Source organism: Thamnophis sirtalis, unplaced genomic scaffold, assembly GCF_051295495.1.
Source record: "Thamnophis sirtalis isolate CommonGarterSnake01/CBP01778 unplaced genomic scaffold, rThaSir2_p1.2 scaffold_13, whole genome shotgun sequence".
Taxonomy (NCBI): domain Eukaryota; kingdom Metazoa; phylum Chordata; class Lepidosauria; order Squamata; family Natricidae; genus Thamnophis; species Thamnophis sirtalis.
Window position 1 is genome coordinate 46284143 of NW_028261393.1, and position 26946 is coordinate 46311088.

Below are 26946 nucleotides of genomic sequence, written 5' to 3' on the forward strand. Positions count from 1 at the left end.
ATCAAAAGTTAAAACAGCATAAACGCTATATTAAAGCTATAAAAACTAAACACATTAAAAGAACTATAAATCTTTTCTATTCTATTTGTATTTCTTTTTCACCCTTTTCCTGCTTTTTGCTTCACAATATTCTTTTAATTCTTATTTTGCATGTGATACATAATTTCATGTTTATCTTTTTGTTCTGAATCTCTCTCTCTTCAGAGAGAACATGGAATTATGTATCTTAAATTTATAATAAGTATATACATACATACATACATACATACATACATACACATATGTAAATACATACATATGTATGTATGTATATATATATATATATATATATATATATATATATATATATATATATATATACACACACACACATACATACATACATATGTACACACAACACACACACACACACACACACACACACACACACACACACATATTACAACCCCCGGTATGCCCAAATATGGGAGGAAGATCACTACTTCCATTCTCTGTCCTTCGGCTCGTCACAAGAGACCATCCAGACAGAAACCCAATATTTTTTACTGTTGCCTTTTTGTTACATTTGTTATATTTGTGCTGATAAATAAATAAAGGGAGACTAGTATAGACCTATTTCAAGCTATTTAGCTCTCATCAGCTAGCCATAAAAAATATTGGGTTTCTGTCTGGATGGTCTCTTGTGACGAGCCGAAGGACAGAGAATGGAAGTAGTGATCTTCCTCCCATATTTGGGCATACTGGGGGTTGTAAAATCTAAATAGATACCTTTCACCCTGGCTGGCTGATAAGGCGGCATCTTCAGGCTGGTGCCTTCGGCTTCGTGCTTGTGAGGATTGGTTGGCTGTGTTGTAACATCTTGATTAGTTGATGGAGTTGATGTTTGCAGATTAGTCGGCTGTTTCGTAACATCCTGTGTGGTTGAGGTACTGACTTGTACCTATTGTTCTTTTGTATTGTAACGACCTGGGTAATGGGCTGTCACACACCCAATCAATTCACTTACTGAAATAAAGCCAGCACTCCACACACACACACCAATATTTATAGAAAGACGGCAGCTCCGACCACAGCCCAGGTTCAAATCCCAGTAAGGGTATGGCTAGCTGATGAGAGCTAAATAGCTTGCAATAGATCTATACTAGTCTCCCTTTATTTATTTATCAGCACAAATGCAACACACACACACACACAAGCACACACTATTTCTCACTTTTTCCCCAGAAAAGCTTCTCACGACAGCTTGCCAGTCATCAAACAGAAAGTCAAAGAGGCACATATTATGATGTTTGCATTTTGTAACTTTCTCTTGATGTGGCTGTGATTGCCCGAAAAGCAATCAAATATATTTGCACAAGATTTCTTCACTTATTTGGGTGGACAGAGAAGATAAGGTTGGAGAGGAGCCACGCTGGACTATGGTAGCAAAACATCAGGAATTAGGTAGCACTTTCCCCATCCCTTTTCTGTGTTTCTACCTTTGAACCAGTTTTAACTTCCGGCTAAGATTTCAAAACTGGTTTGTCATTGCTGCCTTTCCAAGGGGTGACAGAGAACGGCCACCGAGCTGGCTTTGTAATAATCCATAACTAAAGCACAGATGAAACCTGGTGCTTTAACTATCCCACCAAACCAGCTTTCCGGACAACCTGTTTTATTTAAACCTGTCCATGTCCTGCAGCCAGGTGTTTGACCTTGGGCCAGTCGCTCTCTCTCTCTCTTTCAGCCCTGGGAAGGAGGCAATGGTAAACCACATCTGAAATCTTGTCCAGGCAGTTTAATGTCTAGTTTAATGAAAAGAAGGAGTAGAGAGTTCCAATTTCTAAAGGGTTGCCACAAAGAAGAGGGAGTCAACCTATTCTCCAAAGCACCTGATGGCAGGATAGGAAGCAATGGGTGGAAAATAATTAAAGAGAGACACAAACCTGGAATTAAGGAGAAGCTTCCTGAGAGTGAGAACAATCAACCAGTGGGACAACGTGCCTCCAGAAGTTGTGGGTGCTCCATCACCGGAGGTTTTTAAGAAGAGATTGGACAACCGTTTGTCTGAAATGGCATAGGGCTTCCTTCTTGAGCAGGGTGTTGAACTAGAAAGAAGGCCTCCAAGGTCACTTTCAACTCTGTTATTCTGCTTTCTCATCTGTGGCCTTTAATAAGGGAAGACTTCAACTCCCAGAATTCCCCAGCCAACCCTCCCGCAGTTGAATCCTGGGAGTGGGAAGCCCATCCTACTTCAAGATGCTGCAGCTCAGAAGCCACACTCAATGCGTGATGCCGGAATCTACCCCTGCCTTTGTGCTGGTGTATGCTCTTATTCTCCTTTCTCAAGTGTGGCCCCTTTAAGAAGGGTGGACTTCAACTCCCAGAATGCCCCATTCCCAGTTGACTCCTGGGAGTTGAAGTCCACTCCCTCTTAAAGAGCCAGGCGCTCAGAATCCCTGGGGGACTTGATGGGCAATGCTGGAGTCTATCCCTGCCTTTGTGTTGGTGTATGCTATTATTCTACTTTCTCAGTGGCCCCTTTAAGAAGGGAGGACTTCAACTCCCTTAATGCCCCAGCCAGCATTCTGTTGAATCCTGGGAGTTGAAGTCCAACCCTCTTAAAGATGCAGCCGCTCAGAATTCCTGGGCTTGACTCGACGCGCAATGCTGGAGTCCACCCCTGCCTTTGTGTTGGTGTATGCTCTTATTCTCCTTTCTCAACCGTGGCCCCTTTAAGAAGGGTGGACTTCAACTCCCAGAATACCCCCATTCCCAGTTGACTCCTGGGAGTTGAAGTCCGCCCCCTCTTAAAGGGGCAGCCGCTCAGAATCCCCCGGCGCTCAACTTGGATGCGCGATGACGGCCCGCGCTTCGCTTGCAAGGGTTAACCGGCTCTCCAGCTCTTCCCCGCCCTCCTCCCCCTCCCGCAGCTTCCCCGCCCTCCTCCTCCTCCTACCGGCCGGGGCTGCTCCTTGCCGCTGGCTTCTTCCGCAGCGTCTTGAAGCAACGCCGAGCTATGGCTTTGACCCGCGCCCAGCGCTGCCTGGTGCGGGTGCTGCGCTTCTTCTCGGGCGCCTTCCTGACGCTGCTCAGCCTGGCGCTGCGCGTCTCCGCCCTGTTGAGTTGGAAAGCGAAAGGCGCCCGAGGATCTCGCCCTGTGTGGCGCACCGTCCCGCCGCCCGACCAGCCGCTGCTGCTCCTTCCCGCCGGGGAGCTGGCCAGGCGCATCCGCCGCAGGGAGGTAAGGAAGGGGAAGGAGACCCCGAGGGTCTTGGGGGGCGCCCCCTAAGAAGTGTCCTAATGTCCCCATTTATTTGTACCCATTTCCTGTGTGCTTATTCATGTTTAGTCTTATTCCTGTTATCTTGGAGTGACTGACTGACTAACTAACTAACTAACTAACTAACTAACTAACTAACTAACTAACTAACTAACTAACTAACTAACTAACTAACTGGAAGAGGAGTGGCGTTTATTTATTTATTTGCTAAGAGTTTTGCAAGCGGGGAAAGTCAAACCGGGAGAAACAGGAAAAAGAAGAAGAACAAAGTTCAAGGGAAGAAAGAAGACGCGCGGTATTTATTTATTTATTCAGGTTTGCTACGAGTTTTGCTAACGGGAAAAGCCTCATCGAGAGGGCGAGATAGGGAAAGAAAAAGAAGAAGAAGAAGAAAGGAGAAGGAAGGAAGGAAGGAAGGAAGGAAGGAAGGAAGGAAGGAAGGAAGGAAAGAGAACAGGGGCTTTATTGATGCTTGCTGAGATGTTGCAAAAAGGAAAAAAAAATCAAATTAGTTTAGTTTAGTTTGGTTTAGTTTATTTGGATTTATAGGCCGCCCTTTTCCCTGAGGGGACTCAGGGCGGCTTACAATCATTAGGGAGGGGGTGCAATTCAAAACAAACAATATGTGAACAAAATAAATAAAGTAATAAAAACACAACTTGCATTCAACATTCAACACTCGGGTGGGGCAAATTGAAGGGGAAAGGTAGGAAAAAGGGAGAAAAGCAGGAGGAAAGAAAGAAGACAGGCATCTTTGTTTAGGTTTGCTAAGAGTTTTTTCAAACAGGAAACCTGCAAAGGGGAAGAAAGAGGAGGAGGAGGAGGAGGAGGAGGAGGAGGAGGAGGAGGAGGAGAAAAAGAAGAGGAGGAGGAGGAAAGAAGAAGAAGAGGGGAGAAGAAGACGAAGAGGAGGAGGAGCAGGAGGAAGAGGAAAAAAGCAGAAGAGGAAGAGGAAAAAGCAGAGGAGGAAGAAGAGGAGGAGAAGGAGGAGCAGGAAAATGTGTGCCTTTAGTCATCCCTTAGAACAGTGTTTCTCAACCTTGGCGACTTTAAGTTCTGTGGACTTCAACTCCCAGAATTCCCCAGCCAGCTGTGTTCTGGAGGGCTTATTGCAGATGGTCCTCTTAGAGCTGGACTACAAGTCCCATCACTTGCCAAGCACTTTTAGTGACGAGAAGAGTGGCGATCCAGTAGTGTTTTGAGTCATGCTTTCTATCCAGCCTGGATAGGCCACCAAGCAGTGATCCCACTTCCTATCGGCAAGTTCCAAATGGCCCCACAGTGTAGTGGGGTGCCTGAAAAGTGGTTAAAGATGGCCATGAGTTTAAATGTTCTTATTAAATAATAATATCTCTGCCTCCCACTCTACATCTGGAATCAATGGCTGGGGTGTGTGTGTCTACATTAAGCCCAAACCCATGAGGATGGATTTTTATTTTTCATTCTTTTAAAAAAAAGCCTCTCTCTAAATAAAAATCCCTAATCTGGGATTAAGAAGAAAACATCCCCTGTTTTTTATAAATTAGAGATTTTCCAATCCTAAAGAATTAAGAGAGACTGAACAGGTCTCTCAAAATCCTCTCTAGGAAATCCTGCCATAAAATCCACTTGTTTAGATGAAGGCGTATTAGCCTTGGTTTATTTTTTTCTAAAGTTTGTAGGTTTATTACATTTTTATGATGGGCAGCTTGCCAATAGGGCAAACCTTGGCCCTGAGATTCTCTTTCTAAAGTTTTAATCCAATGTTGCCTTTAGAGGGATGACGTCCCATGTTTGTGGAAGGCCTATTCTTCATATATTGATCTTCCTATCTACAATAGCATACTCTCCCCTGAAATGTTCTCTCTCTCTTTTTAAAATATTGATTGAAAATTAGCATGTAATACCGAGGAGTCCTTGGTGTTCTCTGAGCTTGGTTGTTTTCTTGCAACATTTCATTACCAAACTAGGTAATGCCATCAGTGCTAACTAACAGATGACATGACCTAGTTGAGTGATGAAACATCTGCAAGAAAACAGAGAACACCAAGGACTCCTCATTTCAACCCTGAGCTGCAAGTATTCTCTTTTATCTCTGTCTTATAATACTATAACAAACTAAAATAAAAAAACAGAAAAACAGAAAACAAAGTTAAGAAATATGTTTATGACTTCTGGCCATTCTTATTTTCCCTCCTCCCTCTTCCATATTTTAGAAGTCTTTTTGCCCTTCATTTTCTTTAGTCCTTGTCTTTCTTAGCCTTCCAATGCATAAAACTTCAATTAATTCCCACCCTCTTCTTTTAGCAAAAAAACAGTATAAGACATCTGGAATTTAAAAAAAAAAGTTTTGTTCTCTGATGGACAGGTCAGTTTTCCCATTTCTGCCAGATCACCCCAAAAAACCTCTCTACATCAGGAGTGGACAACTCGGCCAAATTTACAACGGTGGACTTCCTGCTGGCTCAGGAATTCTGGGAGTTGAAGTCCACAGGTCGTAAAGGTTCCATATTTACCCGCTCTTGCTGTAGACCAGGGCTAGTCAACCTTTTTATACCTACCGCCCGCTTTTGTATCTGTTAGTAGTAAAATTTTCTAACTGCCCACCGGTTCCACAGTAATGGTGATTTATAAAGTAGGAAAGCAACTTTACTTTATAAAATTTAGAAAGCAGAGTTACAGCAAACCCCTACCGCCCACCATGAAAGCTGGAACGTCCACTAGTGGGCGGTAGGGACCAGGTTGACTACCACTGCTCTAGACAGCCTAAAGGACAGCTACACATCTAAGTGCCGAGGTGGCGCAATGGTTAAATGCAGCACTGCAGGCTACTTCAGCTGACTGCAGTTCTGCAGTTCGGCTGTTCAAATCTCACCAGCTCAGGGTTGACTCAGCCTTCCATCCTTCCGAGGTGGGTAAAATGAGGACCCGGATTGTTGTTGGGGGCGATATGCTGACTCTGTAAACCGCTTAGAGAGGGCTGAAAGCCCTATGAAGCGGTATATAAGTCTAACTGCTATTGCTATTGCTATCTGGAGAATGACCTAAAAAGCAAAGGAGTTAATTCTTTGCTTTGAACCCCAAACCTTTCCCTCTAAAACTTTACTTTCCAGCTTTGGGCTAATATATAATTTTGCATAATTGTCAGAGGAGAAAGAGAGCAGTGAAGCTGCAACCACAAGTAATACTGTCATAGTCTAACTTGCTTTTTTTCCCTTTCCGTGTGGGGAAAGCAGGGAATTTCAGGGGCCTTAGGACAGTGATGGCAAATCTTTTCGGCACTGAGTGTCCCAAAAGGAATGTGTGTACATGTGTGTGCGTCTGCTGGAGCGTCGAAAAACTTGAAGACCAGCTGGCCAGTGCACGCATGCCTGTTTTTTGGTTGTTTTTTGGCCATTTTTTTGGTCATTTTTGGTGTTTTGGGGCTGTTTTTCATTGCAAGTGTGAGAAATGGTCATAAATCACCTTTTCCTGTGACGTTGTAACTTGGAATGGTCCAGTGGTGGGATTCAAATAATTTAACAACCGGTTCCCTGCCCTGATGGCCAGCTGGGTAGGCGGGGCTCGGTGGTCATGTGACTAGATGGGCATGGCCAACTCAACGTCACTCAGGTCGATGGGCACTTCGCCTTAGCTGTGACAATGTCATAAGGGTTAACCGGAGAGGCAGTTTCTGTAAGCAGGGCAATCAAGATGAGGCTAGAAACAACACCAGAATGTCTCCTTCCTGCCTTCTTTACAGGATTAGCCCTGTAAAGTGGGAAAAAAACAAAAGGAGATTTCTTCCAACAACCGGTTCTCCCAACTGCTTAGAAAGTTAACAACCGGTTCTCCCGAATAGGTGCGAACCGGCTGAATCCCACCACTGGAATTGTCACTAAACAAACTGTTGTAAATTGAGACACCTGTATGGGTGTTGACAAAGAGTCCAATCAGGTTTAGCTCACCTTACTCCGCCATAGCAAGCAAAGGCTTTGAGCTGCCTAATTACACATGTAGATTTTTAAACACCAGACAGAAATCTTCTGATACTACTCATCAGAATTCCTAAGAGTTTTCAATGGGTGTACTTCCTGTCGCCTCCTAAACCTGCACATCCAGTTTCGTGTTTGTTTTTCCACTAAACAGATTATCATTTGTTTCTTTATGGAAGCCTGGAAAACATATAAACAACTATTTGGCTAAGATTGGCCTGATCTTCAGAGAGATTTGCGCACTATTTAAAGGTAAAGGTAAAGGTTCCTCTCGCACATATGCGCTAGTCGTTCCCGACTCTAGGGGGGCGGTGCTCATCTCTGTTTCAAAGCTGAAGAGCCAGCTCTATTCGAAGATGTCTCCGTGGTCATGTGGCTGGCATGACTAAACGGTGAAGGCGCACGGAACGCTGTTACCTTCCCATCAAAGGTGGTTCCTATTTTTCTACTTGCATTTTTTACATGCTTTCAAACTGCTAGGTTGGCAGAAGCTGGGACAAGTAGCGGGAGCTCACTCTGTTACGCAGCACTAGGGATTCGAACCGCCGAAGTGCCGACTGTTCTGATCAACAAGCTCAGGGTCTTAGCCACTGAGCCACTGCGTCCCGCACAACATTTACACTACCTAGAACATCATTGAATTCTTATTCATTTACTTGAAGAGTTTTATGTTTTCCCCCACCTCGAGGGCGTTTTACATCAGCTGGGTTAAATGGAATGAAACTGATTTGTAAATAATGTGGCCATTTACTCCTCTTTAAACATGCCGGGAGGGCCAAACCTTTGCCCCTACATCAATACAGGTAGCCCTTGACTTGCAACAATTCATTTAGAGGCCATTCGAAGTGATAAACGACACTGAAAAATGTAATTTACGACCATCTTTCCCCATCGTTACAGCCTTTACAGCCTCTCCATCTAATTTCTGCCTCTTATCTCCAACCATTGAAAAAAAAAACCTAATCCGCATTAAATAGTATTCTGTATCTCCTTCATCTCTTATGTTCAATGTCCATCTATAATAGATGTAATTAAAATTTTGTTCTCATCCCTCGCAGTTGAAGTGCGTTGATCTCCTTGAAACCTACATTGAGAGGATCAAGCAGGTGAACCCGCTCATCAATGCTATTGTTAAAGACAGGTAAGCTGGAAAAGCTTTCACTTTCTGTCCAACAGGTTCTGGGTTATTATCTGGGGAGGAAAGGGCAGACAGGTATGGCTTGCTGGAGGAAGCTCTTCCCTGTTTCAAAATCTTGCTGGTTCCCTTTCCCTTCGCTCTATCGGGGCAGTGCCTTGAGAATTCTTCTTCCAAACGTCCCCTTCTAGGGGATTTGCTACATAGGCCTGGCAAAAGTAAAAAAAATAAATTGCAAGCTTTTCTCCCTTCCAAGCCCTTTCTCAGCATTTCACTGGCCTTGTACAACCCTGAATTGAAGACAAGAAGATAGGAGCTGCTTAATGGACGAGGGGAGGAGGAAGGCTGCGTTGGGTGTCTCCAAGAACATCCTGTTCAGCAATTTGGATGCAAAGCATCTCACAATCGAAACAGTCCTCCTTTTTAAATCAGGCTATATTTACTTCAATTTCTCACTGCCTTGACCCATTTTTCTGCAGCCTTCTTCGTAGATAAAGTAGGGTTTTCCATATCTGGGTTGCAGAGTTCCAGAGTTGACTAGGGAGGAAGGGAAGGGTTTGACTGTTAGCTGCCATCTTGTGGCCATTCAGATTTTTTTCCAAAAAAGGTTCCCTTTGCACATACGTGCTAGTCCTTCCCAGCTCTAGGGGGCGGTGCTCATCTCCGTTTCAAAGCCAAAGAGCTAACTAGGAAGATAGTTCATCATTAAAGCAGTCACTTCTTTGTCCAGGATTCTGCTCAGCCTTAAAAAGGCAGCTGCTTTAATGAGTCAACTTCTCAAAGCAGCATCTTTTAACTTCAGCAGAAGCTCGAAGCATAGCTGCTTTGATGAATGGCAGAGACTCCCATATGTCAGGAACAATTCCCACACTCTTTCCAATCAAGTATAAGGTAAAGGTAAAGGTTCCCCTCAAACATGCATGCTAGTCGTTCCCGACTCCAGGGGGCGATGCTCATCTCTGTTATAAAGCTGAAGAGCCAGTGTTGTCTGAAGACATCTCTGTGATCATGTGGCCAGCATGATTAAATGCTGAAGGCGAACGGAACGCTGTTACTTTCCCACCAAAGGCGGTTCCTACTTGCATTTTTACATGCTTTCGAACTCCGTTACGTGGCGCCAGGTATTCGAACCACTGAACTGCTGACCTTTCTGATCGACAAGCTCAGCGTCTTAGCCACTGAGCCACTGCGTCAAACTAGACATACCCAGTTCCTGCAACCGTTCTTCATATGTTTTAGCCTCCAGCTCCCTAAAACGTTAGCTAGAGATCTCCGTTTATTAACTTCCCTGCTCTTTCCTTACCTATCTGCTCAGGTTTGAGGCTGCCTTGCAGGAGGCCCAGGTGGTTGACCAGCTGCTGTCTGACGGACAAGAAGATGAAGAATCACTCCAGAAAAAATTCCCCTTGCTGGGCATTCCTGTCACTGTCAAGGAAGCCTTTGCGTTATATGGTGAGTAGCTGGATTTTGGGTTGTTTCTTCTTTCCACTGTTTTTCGACTTCAGTCTTCAACCTAAGGTGCGGTAGAATGTAGTCCAGAGCGTGACCCAACAAATGCGCGCATGAAAAAAGCGCGCCGACAAAACCGCGGCGAGAAAACCGCAACATTGAAATTGCGCCGACAACAGCACGCCGACAACAGCGCACTGACAAAAGCGCGATTAGGGTTAAGGTAAGGGTTAGGGTTAGGGTTAGGTTTAGGGTTAAGGTTAGGGTTAGGGTTATTACCTTGTTTTCACGTTGTTTGTTGATGGTGCGCTTTTGTTGGCGCGCTGTTGTCGGCGCGATTTTGACGTCGCGTTTTTTTCGCTGCGCTTTTGTCGGCGTGATTTTGTTATGCGCGCATTGGTCGGTGAACCGTCCAGAATACTTCAAGACATGGGGAAGATTTTATGATTGGCTAGAGAAAGGAAACTAGAAAAGAAAGTAGGGAGAAGATATAGAACCCCAACGATGCACTGTTAAATGGAAAAGGGGAGAAGAAGGGGAAAACAAAAAAGAAAATATTAAATATATGTATATATCCAAAAGCGAGATATAAAGGGGAGGAAAATATAGTTAGGATAGATTAGCGAAGGTAAGGGGATAAGAAATGATATCAAATTATATTTGAGTTTGCGGAAATGCCATCCCAAGGAAACCTAAACGGAGATCTGAAAGAGACACCTAAAATAATAGAAAAGAAAGAGAGAGAGAGGAGGAGAGAATGAAAGGAAGATGGGGGAAAGAAGAAGGAGGTAAGGAGAGGAGGATGGAAGGGAGAGGAAGAGAAGGAGAGAGGATAGGAAGGGGAAGAGGAAGAGTAGGAGGAAGAGGAAGAGGAAGAGTAGGAGGAAGGGAAGGGAAGAAGGAAGGGGAAGTAGAGGAGGAAGGAAGGAAGTAGAGAAGGGAGGGAGGGAGAAAAGAAAGGGGAAATAAGGTGGTGTTACAACAGGAAGAAGGGATGGTAATAAAGCAACCCAAACTGTATATTACAACCTATTAAATGAAATAATAAATGTATAAGAATGACAAATGTAAAGAAGAATAACAATTATGTGAATGTATACTTACAATGGTATGTAAGAGAACAAAAAATAAAAATTCTGGGGGGGGGAAAAGAATGTAGTCCAGAATTTCAAGTCTTTTCCATGAAGCAAAGTTACAACAAAGTTTGGAATTTTGGGTATGCAGAAAAAGGGCAAGGACCCCCTCCTTAGCAGATCACAAGATATATCTAATAGTTTTGCAGTTAAATGCTCAAGTCCCGTGATGGCGAACTTACGGCACGCGAGCCGTCACCCAGCTCAGCTGCCCTGCGCATGCACCTCCCGCCAGCCAGCTGATTTTCGGGTCTCTGATTTTCGGGAGATGTACGTGCATGGGGGGGGTGCATGTGCATGCAGGGGGTGAGGGGGTGTGGCACTCCACCGCACTCCATTTTTGGTTTCAGGAGGCTTCAGGGAGATCTGCTAGGCCCAAAACGGGGCGCAGGGGAGTTGTGCGCAAGTGCAGGAGGAGTGTGGGGGGTTGTGCATGCATGCACAGGGGGCGGAGCGCATTGCATTATGGATGTGGACGCACGAGCGTGTTGTCGCGTGCACACCTGCGATTTTGGCACACAAGGAGCAAAAGATTAGCCACCACTGCTCTAGTCTGTAAGATTGTTGTCTGCGGACAAATGACAATTAAAAAAAAAACCCTACTCAGAAGTACCGTATTTTTCAGAGTATAAGACGCACCGGAGTATAAGACGCACCAAGGTTTTAAAGAGGCATTTAAAAAAAAAAGTTTGTGCACTCTGCAAACCTCCCAAAAACAGCCCGCTTTTCGCGAAAATGGGCCCGTTTTCCCCCCCCAAAAAAGTGCATGAATAGCCCTTAGGAGATTTGTAGAATGTTCCTGAAGCGTGGGGCCCAAAAAAACGAGCAAAAAACGGGCGGGTTGTTTTTTTTTGCAAAAACGGGCGCATTTTTTTGTCCAAAAAAGGGCATTAGGAAGCTTATAGAGTGCTCCTGGGAGCAAGGGGGGAGGCAAAATTTAGCAAAAAACAGCCCGTTTTCCCCTCATTTCTTCCCTCCCCAACCCCCAGGAGCTGTCTGAAAGCCTCCTAAAGGGTCTGCATGACCATTTTGGTGAAGGGAGCAGGGTTTCAGGAGGCAAAAAATGCTGTATTCAGTGTATAAAACGCACCCAGATTTTCAGCCTCTTTTTTGAGGGAAAAAGGTGCGTCTTATACTCCGAAAAATACGGTACATTAAAAAGAAAAACAAGCCTGCCCTAACATTGGAAAATTGGGTGTCAGATAGGGCCAGTGCTGAAGAAAACAAGCAGAAATTTAAAAAATGGGGGATTTTCTGCTGGTAGGGCAGGCTTGCCCTAACAGGGGTTAAAACAATGAGGGAAGGGAGGTTTCTACGGTTAGAAAGAAGAAATGTGCGACACATTTCACACAACCTGAATGTATGTAGGTTCATCCCTGCATATATGCACGTTATAACACCCCGAACTTCGTGCTTAATCACAGATGAGAAAGAAACTGCACAATTCCCTCGTGTACGTAGTTGTCGCATAAGTGCATCCTTCATTGCAATGCCACTGTGCAGTTTCAAGAGCCATGTTGTTCTTCGGAGAAGTGTCTTCTTTTCTCCTTTTCCTTTTTTGTGGGTTCTCGGGCAAGGTGAAACGCTGGCCACTTTCAAGTCTTCGTTTCTGCGTCTTGGTAGGGATGCCCAATTCCTCTGGATTGGTTAACCGCCGCAACGTGATCTCCGCCACGGACGCTATTGTGGTATCCCGGTTGAAGCAGGCGGGCGCGATTCCCCTGGGGGTGACCAACTGCAGCGAGCTGTGCATGTGGTTTGAATCGAGCAATTGTGTCTACGGACGATCTAACAACCCCTACAATCTTGACTGCATTGTAGGAGGCAGCTCAGGTGAGTAGAGCGTGGATCAGCCCAGTCTGGATTTAACGGGATGGAACTGGAATCCTTAACCGCCGAGGAAAGGAGAGAACTCCCGAGCAGAAACCGCTATTAAGTTTGAAGTGTTAAATTTGGTTCCACCACAATATCGCGAAGCCCTTCGGCGCGGAGACATAAGCGCGAAGGTCTAATCCGCGCTGTCAGAATCGCTGAAGCGAAATCGACCGTAGCGCGGAGACATAAGGGCTTAGGGCAAATCCGCGCCTTTCCATAGTATCTAGTAGCAAAATGCGAAGCTAGCGCGGCGTCATCACGCAGGCGCAGTTGCGCTAACATGTTGCAGCTGTCAAAGCTTTCAAATGTCAAAGAATCGCCCTAACCCTAAACCTAATCCTAATCCTAAACCTAAACCCCTAAACCTAACTTATTTAGGTTTACTCCACTCCTACAAAGGAGGCCGCACCCACAGAGTAGGTTCGAAATTTTTTTGAAACCCACCACTGGTTTTGATGATTAGAAAGAGTAAACAATGGAAAGTAGAAAAGTAAGTGGTAACCTTACAGAGAGGATAACATCATAAATGTACTTGTTACTGATATTAAGAAGATATTTATACCTTCCCTTTCCCCTTCCCTCTTTTTTCACTTTTCATTTTCTTTGCTGAACTTTTTCTCAAAATATATATTGCTTTTGTTATTCTTTTAGAAATTTCTTCCATAGCAAAAGCACTTAAACTTGTATACCGCTTCACAGTATTTGTATTTGTATTTTATTATTTGTATGCCGCCCTTCTCCGGGAGGACTCAGGGTGGCGAACAATTCAAGGGGGGAAAAAAGGGGGAACATAAAAGACAAACTACAAATAATAAAAGTAGACAACAGTCGCACAGCCATACATGTCGAGAGGGGAGGGAACTCATCACCCCCAGGCCTGCCGGCAAAGCCAGGTTTTGACGGCTTTTCGGAAGGCCTGGAGAGAGGTGAGGGTCCGAATCCCTGCGGGGAGTTCATTCCAGAGGGCCGGAGCTGCCACAGAGAAGGCCCTCCCCCGGGTAATAGCCAGGTGGCATTGGCTGGTAGATGGCACCCGGAGGAGGCCAACCCTGTGAGATCTAATGCTTTACAGCCCTCTCTAAGCAGAGTCAGCGAGTGTGTGTGTCTGTGTGTGTGTCTGTGTGTAAAGCAGAAACACTGACCTAAACAACTTTATAAGCCTGTGCGTGTGAAACCTGCTTATAACTCAGCTGGATATGCATATTTTTGCAGATAAATCAAAAAATTAACATAAGCACTAACATAACTTATTATATAACTTATTAACATAAGTTGTCAATGCCAGAGTAGTAAAACTGCTTTTTCCAGAATGGATGTTCCAGAACTGTATGATACTCTTGACTTGGTCTTTATTGGAGTGCCAATCTGGTGTTTGTTTTCGTGCAGGGGGTGAAGGTTGCATCTTGGGAGCTGCTGGTTCTGTGGTTGGTATCGGCTCAGACATCGGGGGCAGCATCCGTATGCCCGCCTTCTTCAATGGGATCTTTGGACACAAGCCCACCACAGGTATTGCCTGGTTATCCCTCCCTAGAAGCAGTTCTAATGACATGTTTGTGGTTAGCAATAGCACTTAGATTTATATATCACTCCATAGGACTTTACAGCATTCTCTAACCCAGTGGTAGTCAACCTGGTCCCTACCGCCCACTTGTGGGCGTTCCAGCTTTCATGGTGGGCGGTAGGGATTTTGTCCGATACTGAAGCACTTTCCTTTTTTTAATTTAATTGACTTCCCTACTTTATAAATCACCATTACTGTGGAACCGGTGGGCGGTTAGAAATTTTTACTACTAATAGAGATACAAAGATCCAGGGTGGCGCAGTGGTTAAATGCAGCACTGCAGGCTACTTCAGCGGACTGCAGTTCTGCAGCTCGGCTGTTCATATCTCACCGGCTCAGGGTTGACTCAGCCTTCCATCCTTCCGAGGTGGGTAAAATGAGGACCCGGATTGTTGTTGGGGGCAATAGGCCGACTCTGTAAACCGCTTAGAGAGGGCTGAAAGCCCTATGAAGCGGTATATAAGTCTAACTGCTATTGCTATTGCTAAAAGTGGGCGGTAGGTATAAAAAGGTTGACTACCCTTGCTCTAACCCGTTTATAAATGTTAGTATCTTGCCCTCAACAATCTGAGTCCTCATTTTACCCACCTTGGAAGAATGGAAGGCTAAGCCAACCTTGAGCCTGGGTCAGGATCGAACTGCTGGCAGTTCATTTTCTCCAAGCTAATTGGACAATGGTGGGAGGTAGACCAGCTGGGTTTACTACTTCTTTGTTACGTGGGAGAAAAACAATATACCTTGGAAAATTGATATTAAAAGATTAGTTTCCTGGTGGGGGGAACACAAGTCATTGTTAGTTGAGGGAAACCTGTTCTGACCCCCACCTTACCCGTTAAAAAACGGTTCCACCACAAAACCGCGGTAGACTAAAGCGCGCTCGACGAAACCGCGTACGTGACGTCCTCACAGCGCGACTAAAATAGCACGCTGTGAGCGGTAAACTTAAAATTAATGCGTAAATCTAAACCTAACCCCCCAAACCTAACCCTAAATCTAACCCTTAACCTAACCCTAAAACTAACCCTAACGCTTAACGTAACCCTAACCCTTAACCCAACCCTAACCCTAACCCTAAACCTAACCCTTACCTTTATGTGAATCGGCTTGCTTTAATTTTATTTTAATTTTATTTATTTTTAATTTTATTTGTCGCGCTGCTGCTGATGTCACGTACGCGCTTTAATCGGGCGCGCTTTAGTGGACCGCGGTTTTGTCAGGCCACGTTCAAAAACTACAGCCAGACAGAATGTCAAAGGAATATTTTTATCAGTCCCGGCTCTTGCTGGCTACGAGCCCAAAATAAACACAGATAAATTCTCTGGCAAAAAGTTAAGCAGCAAATGCAAAAACAAACTCTTACAGCAAACCACTTCTCCAAGTTGGTTTCTCAGGGAACGTTGACTAGAACAGAAATGGAACGGAATGGAACGGAATGTTGACTTCTGCAACTAGGGCGTGGCGCCATCAGTCTTTTATCCGCAGGAGGAGAGATCCTAACGAGCCACAGCTGCTCGTTAACATCTCCTGTGAGCATCCCCAAACAACTCACAGGAGGTTTCTGCCGAGTCACAACACAAGCTATGAAAAGAAGCAACTGCGAATGCCAGATTAGGAGAAATGTGGCTTGTTGTGCAGGACTGAACTCTGCTTCTGTGGGTTTTTGTAGGCGTGGTGCCCAATGACGGCCAGTTTCCTGATGCGGTTGGCCATCGTATAAACTTCCTGTGCACTGGACCTATGTGTCGTTATGCAGAAGACATGGAACTCCTGTTGAGAGTCATGGCTGGGCCAAACATTTCCAAGTAGGTGGCTTTCGTTGATTTGCAGTAGAGGTAGCCCTTGGCTTAGAACCATTTGTTTAGCACTTTTGTTCAAAAGTGACCGACCACCACAGTCATGTGATCAATGTTCAGGTGTTTGATCACATGCATCCATTCATGATGGTTGCAGTATCCGCGGGGCATATGACACTCCCTGCCAGTTTCCCACAAACAGTGTCAATGGGGAAGCCAGCTGGAAGTCAAAAGTCATCCCCACCTGCACTGCGTCTTTTGTCTAGTCATTCTGTTTCTCTGTTTAGGTAACTAAGAATTGACTTATTATTAAAGTTCATTTGCTGATACCATTTTCTATTTATGACATGTTCTCTTAGAGGCTCATGGGACTGTCCATGCACATGGTCATCTGAAAATTTAATGCTAATTGATTAACAGATTAACAGAGTTGGAAGGAACCTTATAGGTCATCTAGTCCTAACCGTTCATCAAATGTTTTAGCCTCCAGTCCCCTAATCATCCTGATTGGTTCTTCTCTGCACTTTTTCTAGAGTCTCAACATCTTTTTTATAGGGTGGTGACCAAAACTGGATGCAGTACTCTAGGTTTTTGTGGTCACCTCAAGCTGTACTACCGTCTTCTCAAAAGATGCGCCGAGTCTCAGAGCATCTAGTACAGGGGTGTGAAACTCAAGGCCCATGGGCTGGATCCGGCGCGTGGGGTGCTTAGATCTGGACCGCAGAGCCAGCCTGGAAATAGCGAAGGCACCTCTGCTAGTGAAAACGGGGTGCTGTATGTGTGTGTGCGTGTGCGCGCGTGTGTGCGTGCATGCGTGTGTGAGCCCCCTCATGCCTCGTTTTCGCTGGCAGAGGCTAGCAAAACAAACTAGAAAGAAATTAGGGAGAAGAAATTAGAAGGAAGAAGGAAGGAAGGAATGGAAGGGAGGGAGGAAGGAATAGAAGGATGGAAGGAAGGGATGGAAAGAAGGAATGGAAAGGAGGGAGAAAGGAATGAAGGAAGGAATAGAAGGATGGAAGGAAGGATGGAAGGAAGGAATGGAAGGAGGGAGGAAGAATGGAAGGAAGGAAGGAATGGAAGGAAGGAATGGATGGATGGAAGGAGTGGGAGGGAGGGGGAAGGAGGGAGGAAGGAAGGAATGGAAGGGAGGGAGGAATTGAAGAAAGGAAGGAATGGAAAGAGTGGAAAGAAGGAATGGAAGGATGGAAGGAAGGAATGGAAGGGAGAGCGGAAGGAATCGAAGGAAGGAAGGAATGGAAGGAAGGAATGGAAGGAAGGAATGGAAGGAAGGAATGGAAGGAAGGAATGGATGGATGGATGTAAAGAAGGAATGGAAGGAGTGGGAGGGAGGGGGGAGGGAGGAAGGAAGGAAGGAGATTATGAGAGGGAGGGAGGGTCTCAGGGAAGTCCTGCCCTAGCACTTGGCCACCACAAGTGCCTTCCCCCCGACACGAGTCCCCTGTCAAGCCCACCATGATCAGGCCCACCCCTGGCCCTCCGAGGTCAAACACAACCCTGATGCGGCCCTCAATGAAATCCAGTTTGACCCCCCTGATCTACTAGATTATATTATCTAGGAGCTGGATTAAACCAAATCCAGTATGCACATTTCTGATGGATTATCTCCTAAGATAGGAGAGCTTCCCTTGTTCTTCACGGCTTCCCTTTCCATCTCATTCCTTCTTCTTCAGACTGAAGCTGGATGACCCGGTCTCTTTGCAGAAGATCAAGTTCTACTCCATGGAACATGATGGAGGCTCCATTTTCCTCTTACCGGTCGATAAAGAGATCCTCCAAGCTCATCGGAAAGTAAGAAGAAGTTGACTTTGGTTGCTTCAAAGCTTGAGTGCCATTGCAGAAATCAGATAGCAGCTTAAATACAGGTGGCCCTACAGTTCATTTAGTGATTGTTCCAAGTTAAAGGTAAAGGTTCCCCTTGCACATACGTGCTAGTCGTTCCCGACTCTAGGGGGCAGTACTCATCTCCGTTTCAAAGCTGAAGAGCCAGCGCTGTCCGAAGACATCTCCATGGTCAAGTGTCAGCATGACTAAATGTCAAAGGTGCACAGAACACTGTTACCTTCCCACCAAAAGTGGTTCCTATTTTTCTACTTGCATTTTTTACCTGCTTTCGAACTGCTAGGTTGGCGGAAGCTGGAACAAGTAGCGGTAGCTCACTCTGCTTTGCGGCACTAGGGATTCGAACCGCCGACCTTTCTGATCGACAAGCTCAGCGTTTTAGCCATTTGAGCCACCGCGTTCCTCGTTCAAAGTGACAAGGCGCTGATAAAAGTGGCTGTTTTTCATACCTACGACCTTTGCAGCGTCCCCAGCATCACGGGATCAAAATTCAGAGGCTTGGCAACTGGTTCACACTTACGACCGTGGCTGTGTCCCAAGAGTCACGTGATCCCCTTTTTGCGACCTGCTGACAAGCAAAGTCGATGGGGAAGCCAGATTCATTTAACGGCAGGGTGACCAACGGAAAGCAATTCATTTACCAAGTGTGGCAAGAATGGTCATAAAATGGGGCAACGCTCACTTAACACATCGCTCACTTAACAACAGAAATTTCGGGCTGGGTTATGGTTGTAAGTCGAGGACTTCCTGTCAATGGCAGTGTTGTCAGCTGGGCTGAAATTCGTTGGGTTAGTTCTCTTGTAGCTTGAGAGATCTGGACCTTGTCTTGTTGAGAATCATGAAAAGGCCTGTAGCTCAACGTGTTGGGCCACCAGTTTTTGTTTTTTTTAAATATATTAAATTTTTATTTCTCATATATACATTCACAATTATATAATCTCATAACTGTTGTTAATAATATGTATTTATAACAATTTTTCTCCCCTACAATTGACAATATAATTGAGCTTGCTTTCTTACAATCCCATACACCCATCTTATTTTACAACAATCCTACTTCTTCTTCCTTCCCTCCCTCCCTCCCTCCCTCCCTCCTTCCTTCCCTCCTTCCTTCCCTCCTTCCTTCCCCCTTCCTTCCCTCCTTTCTTCTCTCCTTCCTTCCCTCCTTCCTTCCCTCCTCTCTTCTCTCCTTCTCTCCTTCCTTCCCTCACTCCTTCCTTCCCTCCTTCCTTTCCCTCCTTTCTTCTTTCCTTTCCTTCCTCCTCTCCCTTCTCTCCTTCCCCTTCCTCTCCTCTGTTCTTCCCCTCTTCTTCCCTTTCCTCCCCTCTCTCCTACTCTTGCATTCCTTCCATTTCTTCCTCTGCTTTTCCCTCTCTCATTTTCCTCTCCTTTCTCCCCTCCTTCCTATCTTTCCTTCTACTCCTCCCTCCATCCCCTCTTTCCGTTGTTGTGTTTACATATTTTCCTCCAGTTTTGTACGCAGAACCTCCTGGGTTCAAATCCAGGCATCTCCCAAAGCAGGAGTAGAAAGTCAGCTGAGTTGAGACCTGGAAATTTACAGTACAGGAAGAAGTCCTCGACGTACGGCCATAACAACGCCTAGAATTCCCATTGTAAGCCCCGACGGTTGTAAATCAAAGCACCCAAGTGAATTATGGATTTTTTGCAGCTGTCATTAAGTGAACACTGTGGTCCTTCAGCGAAGCAATATATTCATATGTGTGGTTTATTTATTTTCTTGCTTAAAAACCTTTCAAGATTTCAGGGTAGCTCTTTAATTGTTAGAGTTCCTCCTCCTTCCGTTGATATTTCATGTCAAAGTTTGAGACCGAAGCTGACGGCCCTTTTCTATTTCTCCTCCCCTTTGCTGTCCTAAAGATGGTGGCACACTTAGAGACGGACCTGGGGGTTGAGGTGGAGAACGTGGCCATCAGCAAAATGAAATATTCCTTCCAAATCTGGTCAGTTATGATGTCTTCCAAGAGCAGTGATAATCAGGTATGTCAAAGGCAAATCTTTCCTCTCCCCCCCCCCACTCCCCAAGGATGGAAATCTATTAGAGCAGGGGTGTCAAACTCAACTTCATTGAGGGCCGCATTAGGGCTCTGGTTGACCTCAGGGAGCCTGTCAGCTCTCCAAGCCAGATGAGGTCTGTGACTGTAAATCCTCCCTTGAAAGACTTTGCTGGATGTGAATGAGCAGAATTCACAGTCAATTAATAAAAGGTTTTTTTAATCGGGACAAGGAGTTTGCTTCAGGCTCTTGGGAAGCCTTGCTCAGAACAGCTCCCTCCCTCCCTCCACATCTGTCCTACAAAATCACAGGGGATTCATGCAGGGGATCTGGTATGCATGCTATCTGGATAGGCAAATCCACTTAACACTGAGTTGAATATCACATCTAAATATGCATGCCCAGATATACACACACACATTATTACAGATACTCAAGCTGGCTGGTGATTCCAGGCACGGAGCAGCCTGAGGTGAGGGATTGGAAAAAAGGCAAACATCTAGAAGGGCAAGGAGTGCCATACCATTCCTGGCCTTGATGTCGTACCATTTTTGGAAAAGCAACCGCCTTTCCAGAATATCTTCTCCAGTCTGCATGAGTGACACCTCCCCCAGAACAAAGGTGCAGGTGGAGCAGTGTAGGTGGAGCACAGACCCCCTAAGTGGAACCCCCCAAATGAAAGATCCTCTAAAACAGGGGCATCCAACTTTGGGCCCTGCCAAGAGAAGATCTGGTATGCATAAATTGCCCATGTCGGACAGACAAGGAGATTGCAAGAACACAAGATTGTTGGCCGAGCAGGTACAAAAATAGCCAGGGAAATGATTGAAGCCTGGGAAAGGGGCCCCTTATCAGTCAACAAGTGTTTTGATTTATCATAAACTTACCTGGTACTTAGGAGTCAAGCAGTGGTGAGATTCAGATTTTTTTTACTACCGGTTCTGCGGGCGTGGCTTGGTGGGCGTGGCTTGGCTTGGTGGGCGTGGCAGGGGAACAATACTGTAAAATCTCCATTCCCACCCACTCCAGGGGAAGGATACTATATAATCCCCATTCCCTCCCGATCAGCTTGGACTCGGGAGGCAGATAATAGATGGAGGCGGGGCCAGCCAGAGGTGGTATTTGCCAGTTCTCTAAACTACTCAAAATTTCCACTGCTGGTTCTCTGTGACTGGTCAGAAGCTGCTGAATGCCATCTCTGGAGTCAAGTGCTCAGCAGCACAAGGAAAACGATAGCCAATCTCCAACCATCAACACCCCGATCAACCAACCAGGCACTACACAAGTACTAAACATAGAAGAGCCCAAAAGCACACAATTTCAGTAGAGAGGAGATTTCTGAGGATGGCCTCCAGCATGAAAAGCGCAAAAGACTAAACCTCTGGTATCAGTGAACCAACCCAGATTGGATCCTGCAACATGTTTCCTAATTGTCCTCTGAAAACGCAGAGACAGCTGCAACTTTCCATAAAAATGATACTAAGAATGAAGAGATGAGCCAAAAGAAGGAAATATCCCTCTCTCTCTATCTGTGCCTCTTTGTCCATGTTGCCTTTCAGGAAAATCAAACTTTCACTGATTTGCTTGGTGACCACGGAAAACCAGTATGGCCATCATGGGAACTGGTGAAGTGGATGATGAGACTCTCTTCTCACACGTTTCCAGCCATTGGTAAGAACTGAAGACCTGGGGCAGTTCCTCATATTTGTTACTTTTGCCACTTCTATTTTTTAACATCTAAGGATTTTGATCTAGGCAGGGTGTGGATTGGACCAGAACACTTCCAGCATCCCTTCTAAGCAGGGTGGATAAAAAAATCAATTTCAAAAAAATATTTAAATTTATTTTTGTTTATTTAAATCAGATTTTCTTTTATTTTTATCAAATTTATTTTAATAAAATAGTATAGTGTAGCCTTTATTGTCATTGTACACCATGTATACAACAGAATTGGTTAATGCTTAATATTAATGTTAACACGCTTTGGGAGTAAATATCTAAAGTTAGCTTTCTATGTAAGATACATTAATAATTTAGTTTATTCATCATAAAATGAAGCTTAGTTATTTAGTATATGAGGCTGTAGATTCTGCAATATTGGGAGTGTTGGTGAGTCAACAGCAGATCAGAGAAGGAGCCGCTGAGGGACGGAGATGATAGTTGCTCTTCAAAAATGAGTTGATTTAAATCAAGCCTTTTTACTAGTGATTTAAATCGTGATTTAAATCAAGTTGATTTAAATCAAATCCACCCTGCTTTTAAGCCTAGAATTCTGTGATTCTACATCATGGAACTCTACTCATCCCTCCAGTGTAGGGGTCTCTAACATTGAGAACTTTAAGACTTGTGGACTTCAACTCTCAGAATCCCTCAGCCAGCGATGGGGGTTAAAGTTCCCAAGGTTGGAGACCCCTGGTCTGGTAGAATTCCTAGGGGGACCTGCACCTCCCCAAAATCAAGAAAGCCACATATATCTAAACACCCACAATGCATGGCGTAGCACAGTCTATTTGCGCATGTGAAACAAATCGTTTTTTGTTGTGAATGGGTCTGCCTCAATATGTTTTTATCCCTCAGCACTAGGAATAACGGAGAAGTTGACGAAATACAATTCCAAGGCAAATGCCAAGCTAGCAAGCATGGCACAGAGCCTGCAGACAGAGATGGTGGAATTATTGGGAGAGAATGGCGTCTTCTTATACCCTTCACACCCTGTACTAGCTCCCAAGCATCACGCACCACTGGGCATGCCCTTCAATTTTGCCTACACAGGTAGGAAGCTCCCGTCCTTGTTTGAATCACTGTGATTCATTTCTCACTCTTTCCGAATGCTTCAGTTGATAGATTGGAAGAGGGCAATTTCCTGCTCTGAAGACATCGAAGTCTTAACATGCTACCATTGGGAAATTGGGTGGAAATGGTTGGCAGAAGCAAGGAAGGTTGCTACAGTAGGGATTTTAATGTAGCTATACCAGATTGGCTTTGGGATGTGGTGGCTCAGAGGCTGAGCTTGTAGGTCAGAAAGGTTGGCAGTTCGGCGGTTTGAATCCCTAGCACTGTGTAATGGGGTGAGCTCCCGTTACTTGTCCCAGCTTCTGCCAACCTAGCAGTTTGAAAGCACGTAAAAATGCAAGTAGAAAGGTAAGAACTACCTTTGGTGGGAAGGTATCAACGTTCTGTGTGCCTTCGGCATTTAATCATGCCAGCCACATGACCACGGAGACGTCTTTGGATAGCGCTGGCTCTTTGGCTTTGAAACGGAGATAAGCACCGCCTGACGTGGGAGAAGCATCGCTCTACCGCTCATCAAGGCATCTATGTCCTCAAAGATGCTGCTTTGAGAAGTTGACTTATTAAAGCAGCTGCTTTTTTAAGGCTGTGCAAAATCCTGGAAAAGACAAGAAAAATCAAAAATACATGTATAGACTGGGTGAAACCAGGCTTAATAGCAGTAACCATGAGAGGGATCTTGGAATCTTAGTGGACAACCAATTAAATATGAGCCAGCAGTGTGTGGCGGCAACCAAAAAGCCAATGCAATCCTAAATTGCATTAACAGAGGGATACAATCAAGATCAAGTGAGGTACTAATACTACTCTATAAAGCCTTAGTAAGACCACACCTAGAATACTGCATCCAGTTTTGAGCACCACATTATAAAAAGATGTTGGGACTCTAGAAAAAGCGCAGAGAAGAGCAACCAGGATGATTAGAGGACTGGAGACTAAAACATACAATGAACGGTTGCAAGAACTGGGCATGGCTAGTCTAGAGAAGAGAAGGACCAGGGGAGATATGATAGGGTTGCTACAAGAAGAGGGGGTCAAGCTATTTTCCAAGGCAGCTGAAGGCCAGACAAGGAACAATGGATGGAAACTGAATAAGAAGAGATTCAAACTGGAAATAAGGAAGACATTTTCCTGACAGTAAGAACAATCCACTCATGGAACAGAAGTTGCCTTCAGACGTTGTGGGAGCTTCCTCACTGGAGGCTTTCAAGAAGAGACTGGACTGCCATCTGTCAGAAATGGTGTAAGGTCTCCTGCTTGGGCAGGGGGTTGGACTAGATGACCTACAAGGTCTATACCAACTCTGTTAATCTGAATCTATACAGTATGTATCTGTATTTAAAAACCCCATCTGTGCAAGACTCCATGATTTCATTCATGGTATCATTTCTGATAGCAAAGCAGTAGGCGGCATTGATTCCCTTCAGCCTTGGGCCGTTGCAGTTGAGAGCTGGTCCAAAATAGCTGGAGTTGCCTAGGATTTACCACATGGTTGGCATGAAACTTAATTTCTTGGCAAGTGTAGACATGCATGCGTGCACTTCCCTTTCCCCTCACAAGAGCAAATGCAGTCCCAGAATTCTTCTGCTGTTTCATTGTGGTGCCATGGAGAAGAGAGGTAACCTAGCTAGAAATTGTAGTTTCAGTACTGATCCTATGAGAATATTGACAGTGTTCTGAGTGAGAGGAAGGATGGCTCAGAACATACTTTAAAACTGATTGGAATCTTTAGCTCGGTCTTTGGTAAGCAGCCGAGGTGGCGCAGTGGTTAAATGCAGCACTGCAGGCTACTTCAGCTGACTGCAGTTCTGCAGTTCGGCTGTTCAAATCTCACCGGCTCAAGGTTGACTCAGCCTTCCATCCTTCCGAGGTGGGTAAAATGAGGACCCGGATTGTTGTTGGGGGCAATATGCTGACTCTGTAAACCGCTTAGAGAGGGCTGAAAGCCCTATGAAGCGGTATATAAGTCTAACTGCTATTGCTATTGCTATTTCATGACTGAAGCTCTCTTTTCTTTGCCTCTGCCTCTGCCCCCCCTCTCTCTCTGTGTCTGTCTGTCTGTCTGTCTGTCTCTGTCTGTCTCTGTATCTCTGACTCTGTCTTTCTTCTTCTCTATCTCTCCGTCTCTCTCTGTTTCTCTGTCTGTCTCTGTCCTGTGTCTGTCTCTCTGTCTCTTTAACTCTCTCTCTGACTCTGTCTCTCTCTCTCTGTCTGTCTCTGTCTCTGTGACTTTCTCTCTGACTCTCTCCCTGAGTCTGTGTGTGTGTGTGTGTGTGTGTTGCTTTCTCATTTCAATATAGTGAACAATTTGTAAACCTCCCAGGGTTGCTAGGAATTGGGCAATGTATAAAATTATTATTATTATTATGTGATTAATCTTTGGTGAGATTCACAGCCTTTGGGGCTGGTTGGTAGCTCAACAGCTCGAGTCCTAACCGAGGACCTAGGAACTGTTAAGGTAACGTTGGAGGATATAAGCTGTTCCAAGTAGGGTGGTTTTTTGTAGAATCAGAATGTTCAAGTCTGATAAATTTAAAATGTCCAAATAGCGAGGTAGCCCTTTAGGTATTGCTCCAAGGGCTCCAATTACTACTACTACTACTACTATTATTATCATTGTTGTTGTTGTTAGTTGTATAATACTCTAGATTGATTGGATTTGACATTTTATCCACCTATTAAGTCCTTCCAGGGGCCTGGGATAGGCAGATGTGGAAGTATTAAAGGTTGTATTATTATTATTATTATTATTTACACCAGGGCAGCATTCGACCCTCTAGCAGTGTTGCCCTTTTACAAGTGACATAGATTTCCTCTGAGTCGTTGGGTCTTTCATGCTGGATTCTGGTTTATGCAGCATTCCTTGCATTCGTGCTGTAGATAAGTCCAACAATGAAGGCTGGACTTTACCAACTAACTGTATCACAACATCGTTCCTAAACAATGATCATAAGCTTTTCTCCCCTTTGAGGCCCACTTTGATCTCATAATCCCAGAAAATCCTCTTTGGAATCCCTTTGGATTGCTCTAAAACAGTGTTTCTCAACCTTGGCAACTTGAAGATGTCTGGACTTCAACTCCCAGAATTCCCCAGCCAGCATTCGCTGGCTAGGGAATTCTGGGAGTTGAAGTCCAGACATCTTCAAGTAGCCAAGGTTGAGAAACACTGCTCTAAAAGATTCCTCTTCAAATGTTTTATTCTTGTTTTACAGAAAAGCGCTCCAAATCTTTGACCTCTCTGTTGTTGTCCTTTTCTTCTTTTCAGCCATCTTCAACATTCTGGGCTTGCCGGTGACGCAGTGTCCTCTCGGCTTGAGCAAGGATGGACTCCCTTTAGGGATCCAGGTGGTGGCCGGACCTCATAATGACCACTTGACCTTGGCCGTGGCACGATACTTGGAGAAGGCCTTTGGTGGTTGGGTTCCCCCCGGCCAATCCTAACACGACTTTCCCGGGACCTGGAGGACATGAAGAAGAAGAAGAATGGTTCTCCACCTGTGAAATCTGGAGTTAGGGGTTTGGGCTTGAGGTTTTGAAGGGCTGTGTCCACCTTTTCTACAGAACCCAAGGGAGTAGACATGAGGCCATGAATGTGTTCACCAGGTTAGATCATTTGCTGGCCCCAGCCAAAGTGGAGAAGGAGTCCATTGGCTCTTCTCTTTGACTTCCTTGCTAGATTTTGGTGGGGAGGATGCTGCCTCAGGGAAAGCAAGGTTGGGAGCAAAGGACGGGTGTTGGGAGGTGAACCCCCCCCCTTTTTTTTTTACCCTTCATTGGTAGAGTAGGATTGGGTATCCTCTGCTGCTGTTCCTTTTTTTTTCCTACTTAGAAAATAATTTTAGACCAAGAGAAATCTTGATGGAATTGCACTCCTCTGGTAGAAAGAACAGGAGGAATCAAGGTTCCCCTCTCGATTTGCACCGAGAAAGAGCCCAGGGACCTTGGCTTTGCTTCACCTTTTCATGGACTTCTACTCAAGTGGAGGTTGATGTTGATTACGTCACTGGGAGAAGCACAGGCAGGAACCAAGCCCAGTGAAAGACATGTTGATGGGCTCAAGAAAACCTCTGGGAGAGTCTGATGTGTCTCAGTGTTTCTGCCTAAGTGGCTGCTTCTGGTTCT

The 26946-nt window shown here is 45.1% G+C and overlaps 1 protein-coding gene across 1 annotated transcript; it reads left to right on the plus strand.

The window, feature by feature from the left end:
- The first annotated feature begins 2945 nt into the window (after positions 1-2945).
- FAAH2 (fatty acid amide hydrolase 2) lies at positions 2946-26946 on the plus strand. Its single transcript, XM_087727201.1, has 11 exons — positions 2946-3223; positions 8274-8356; positions 9666-9802; positions 12556-12765; positions 14194-14313; positions 16035-16170; positions 17853-17970; positions 19900-20019; positions 21594-21705; positions 22612-22806; positions 26090-26946. Exons 1-11 carry the CDS (start codon positions 2999-3001, stop codon positions 26263-26265), a joined length of 1632 nt encoding a protein of 543 aa, XP_087583327.1. The 5' UTR covers positions 2946-2998; the 3' UTR covers positions 26266-26946.

Bases quoted from the DNA above. Each gene is read 5' to 3' on its own strand.
- FAAH2 (XM_087727201.1), top strand. From the start codon at position 2,999: ATGGCTTTGACCCGCGCCCAGCGCTGCCTGGTGCGGGTGCTGCGCTTC. The intron at 16,171-17,852 runs GTAGGTGGCTTT...CTTCTTCTTCAG, and splicing joins GCTGGGCCAAACATTTCCAA to ACTGAAGCTGGATGACCCGG. The intron at 17,971-19,899 runs GTAAGAAGAAGT...GCTGTCCTAAAG, and splicing joins TCCTCCAAGCTCATCGGAAA to ATGGTGGCACACTTAGAGAC.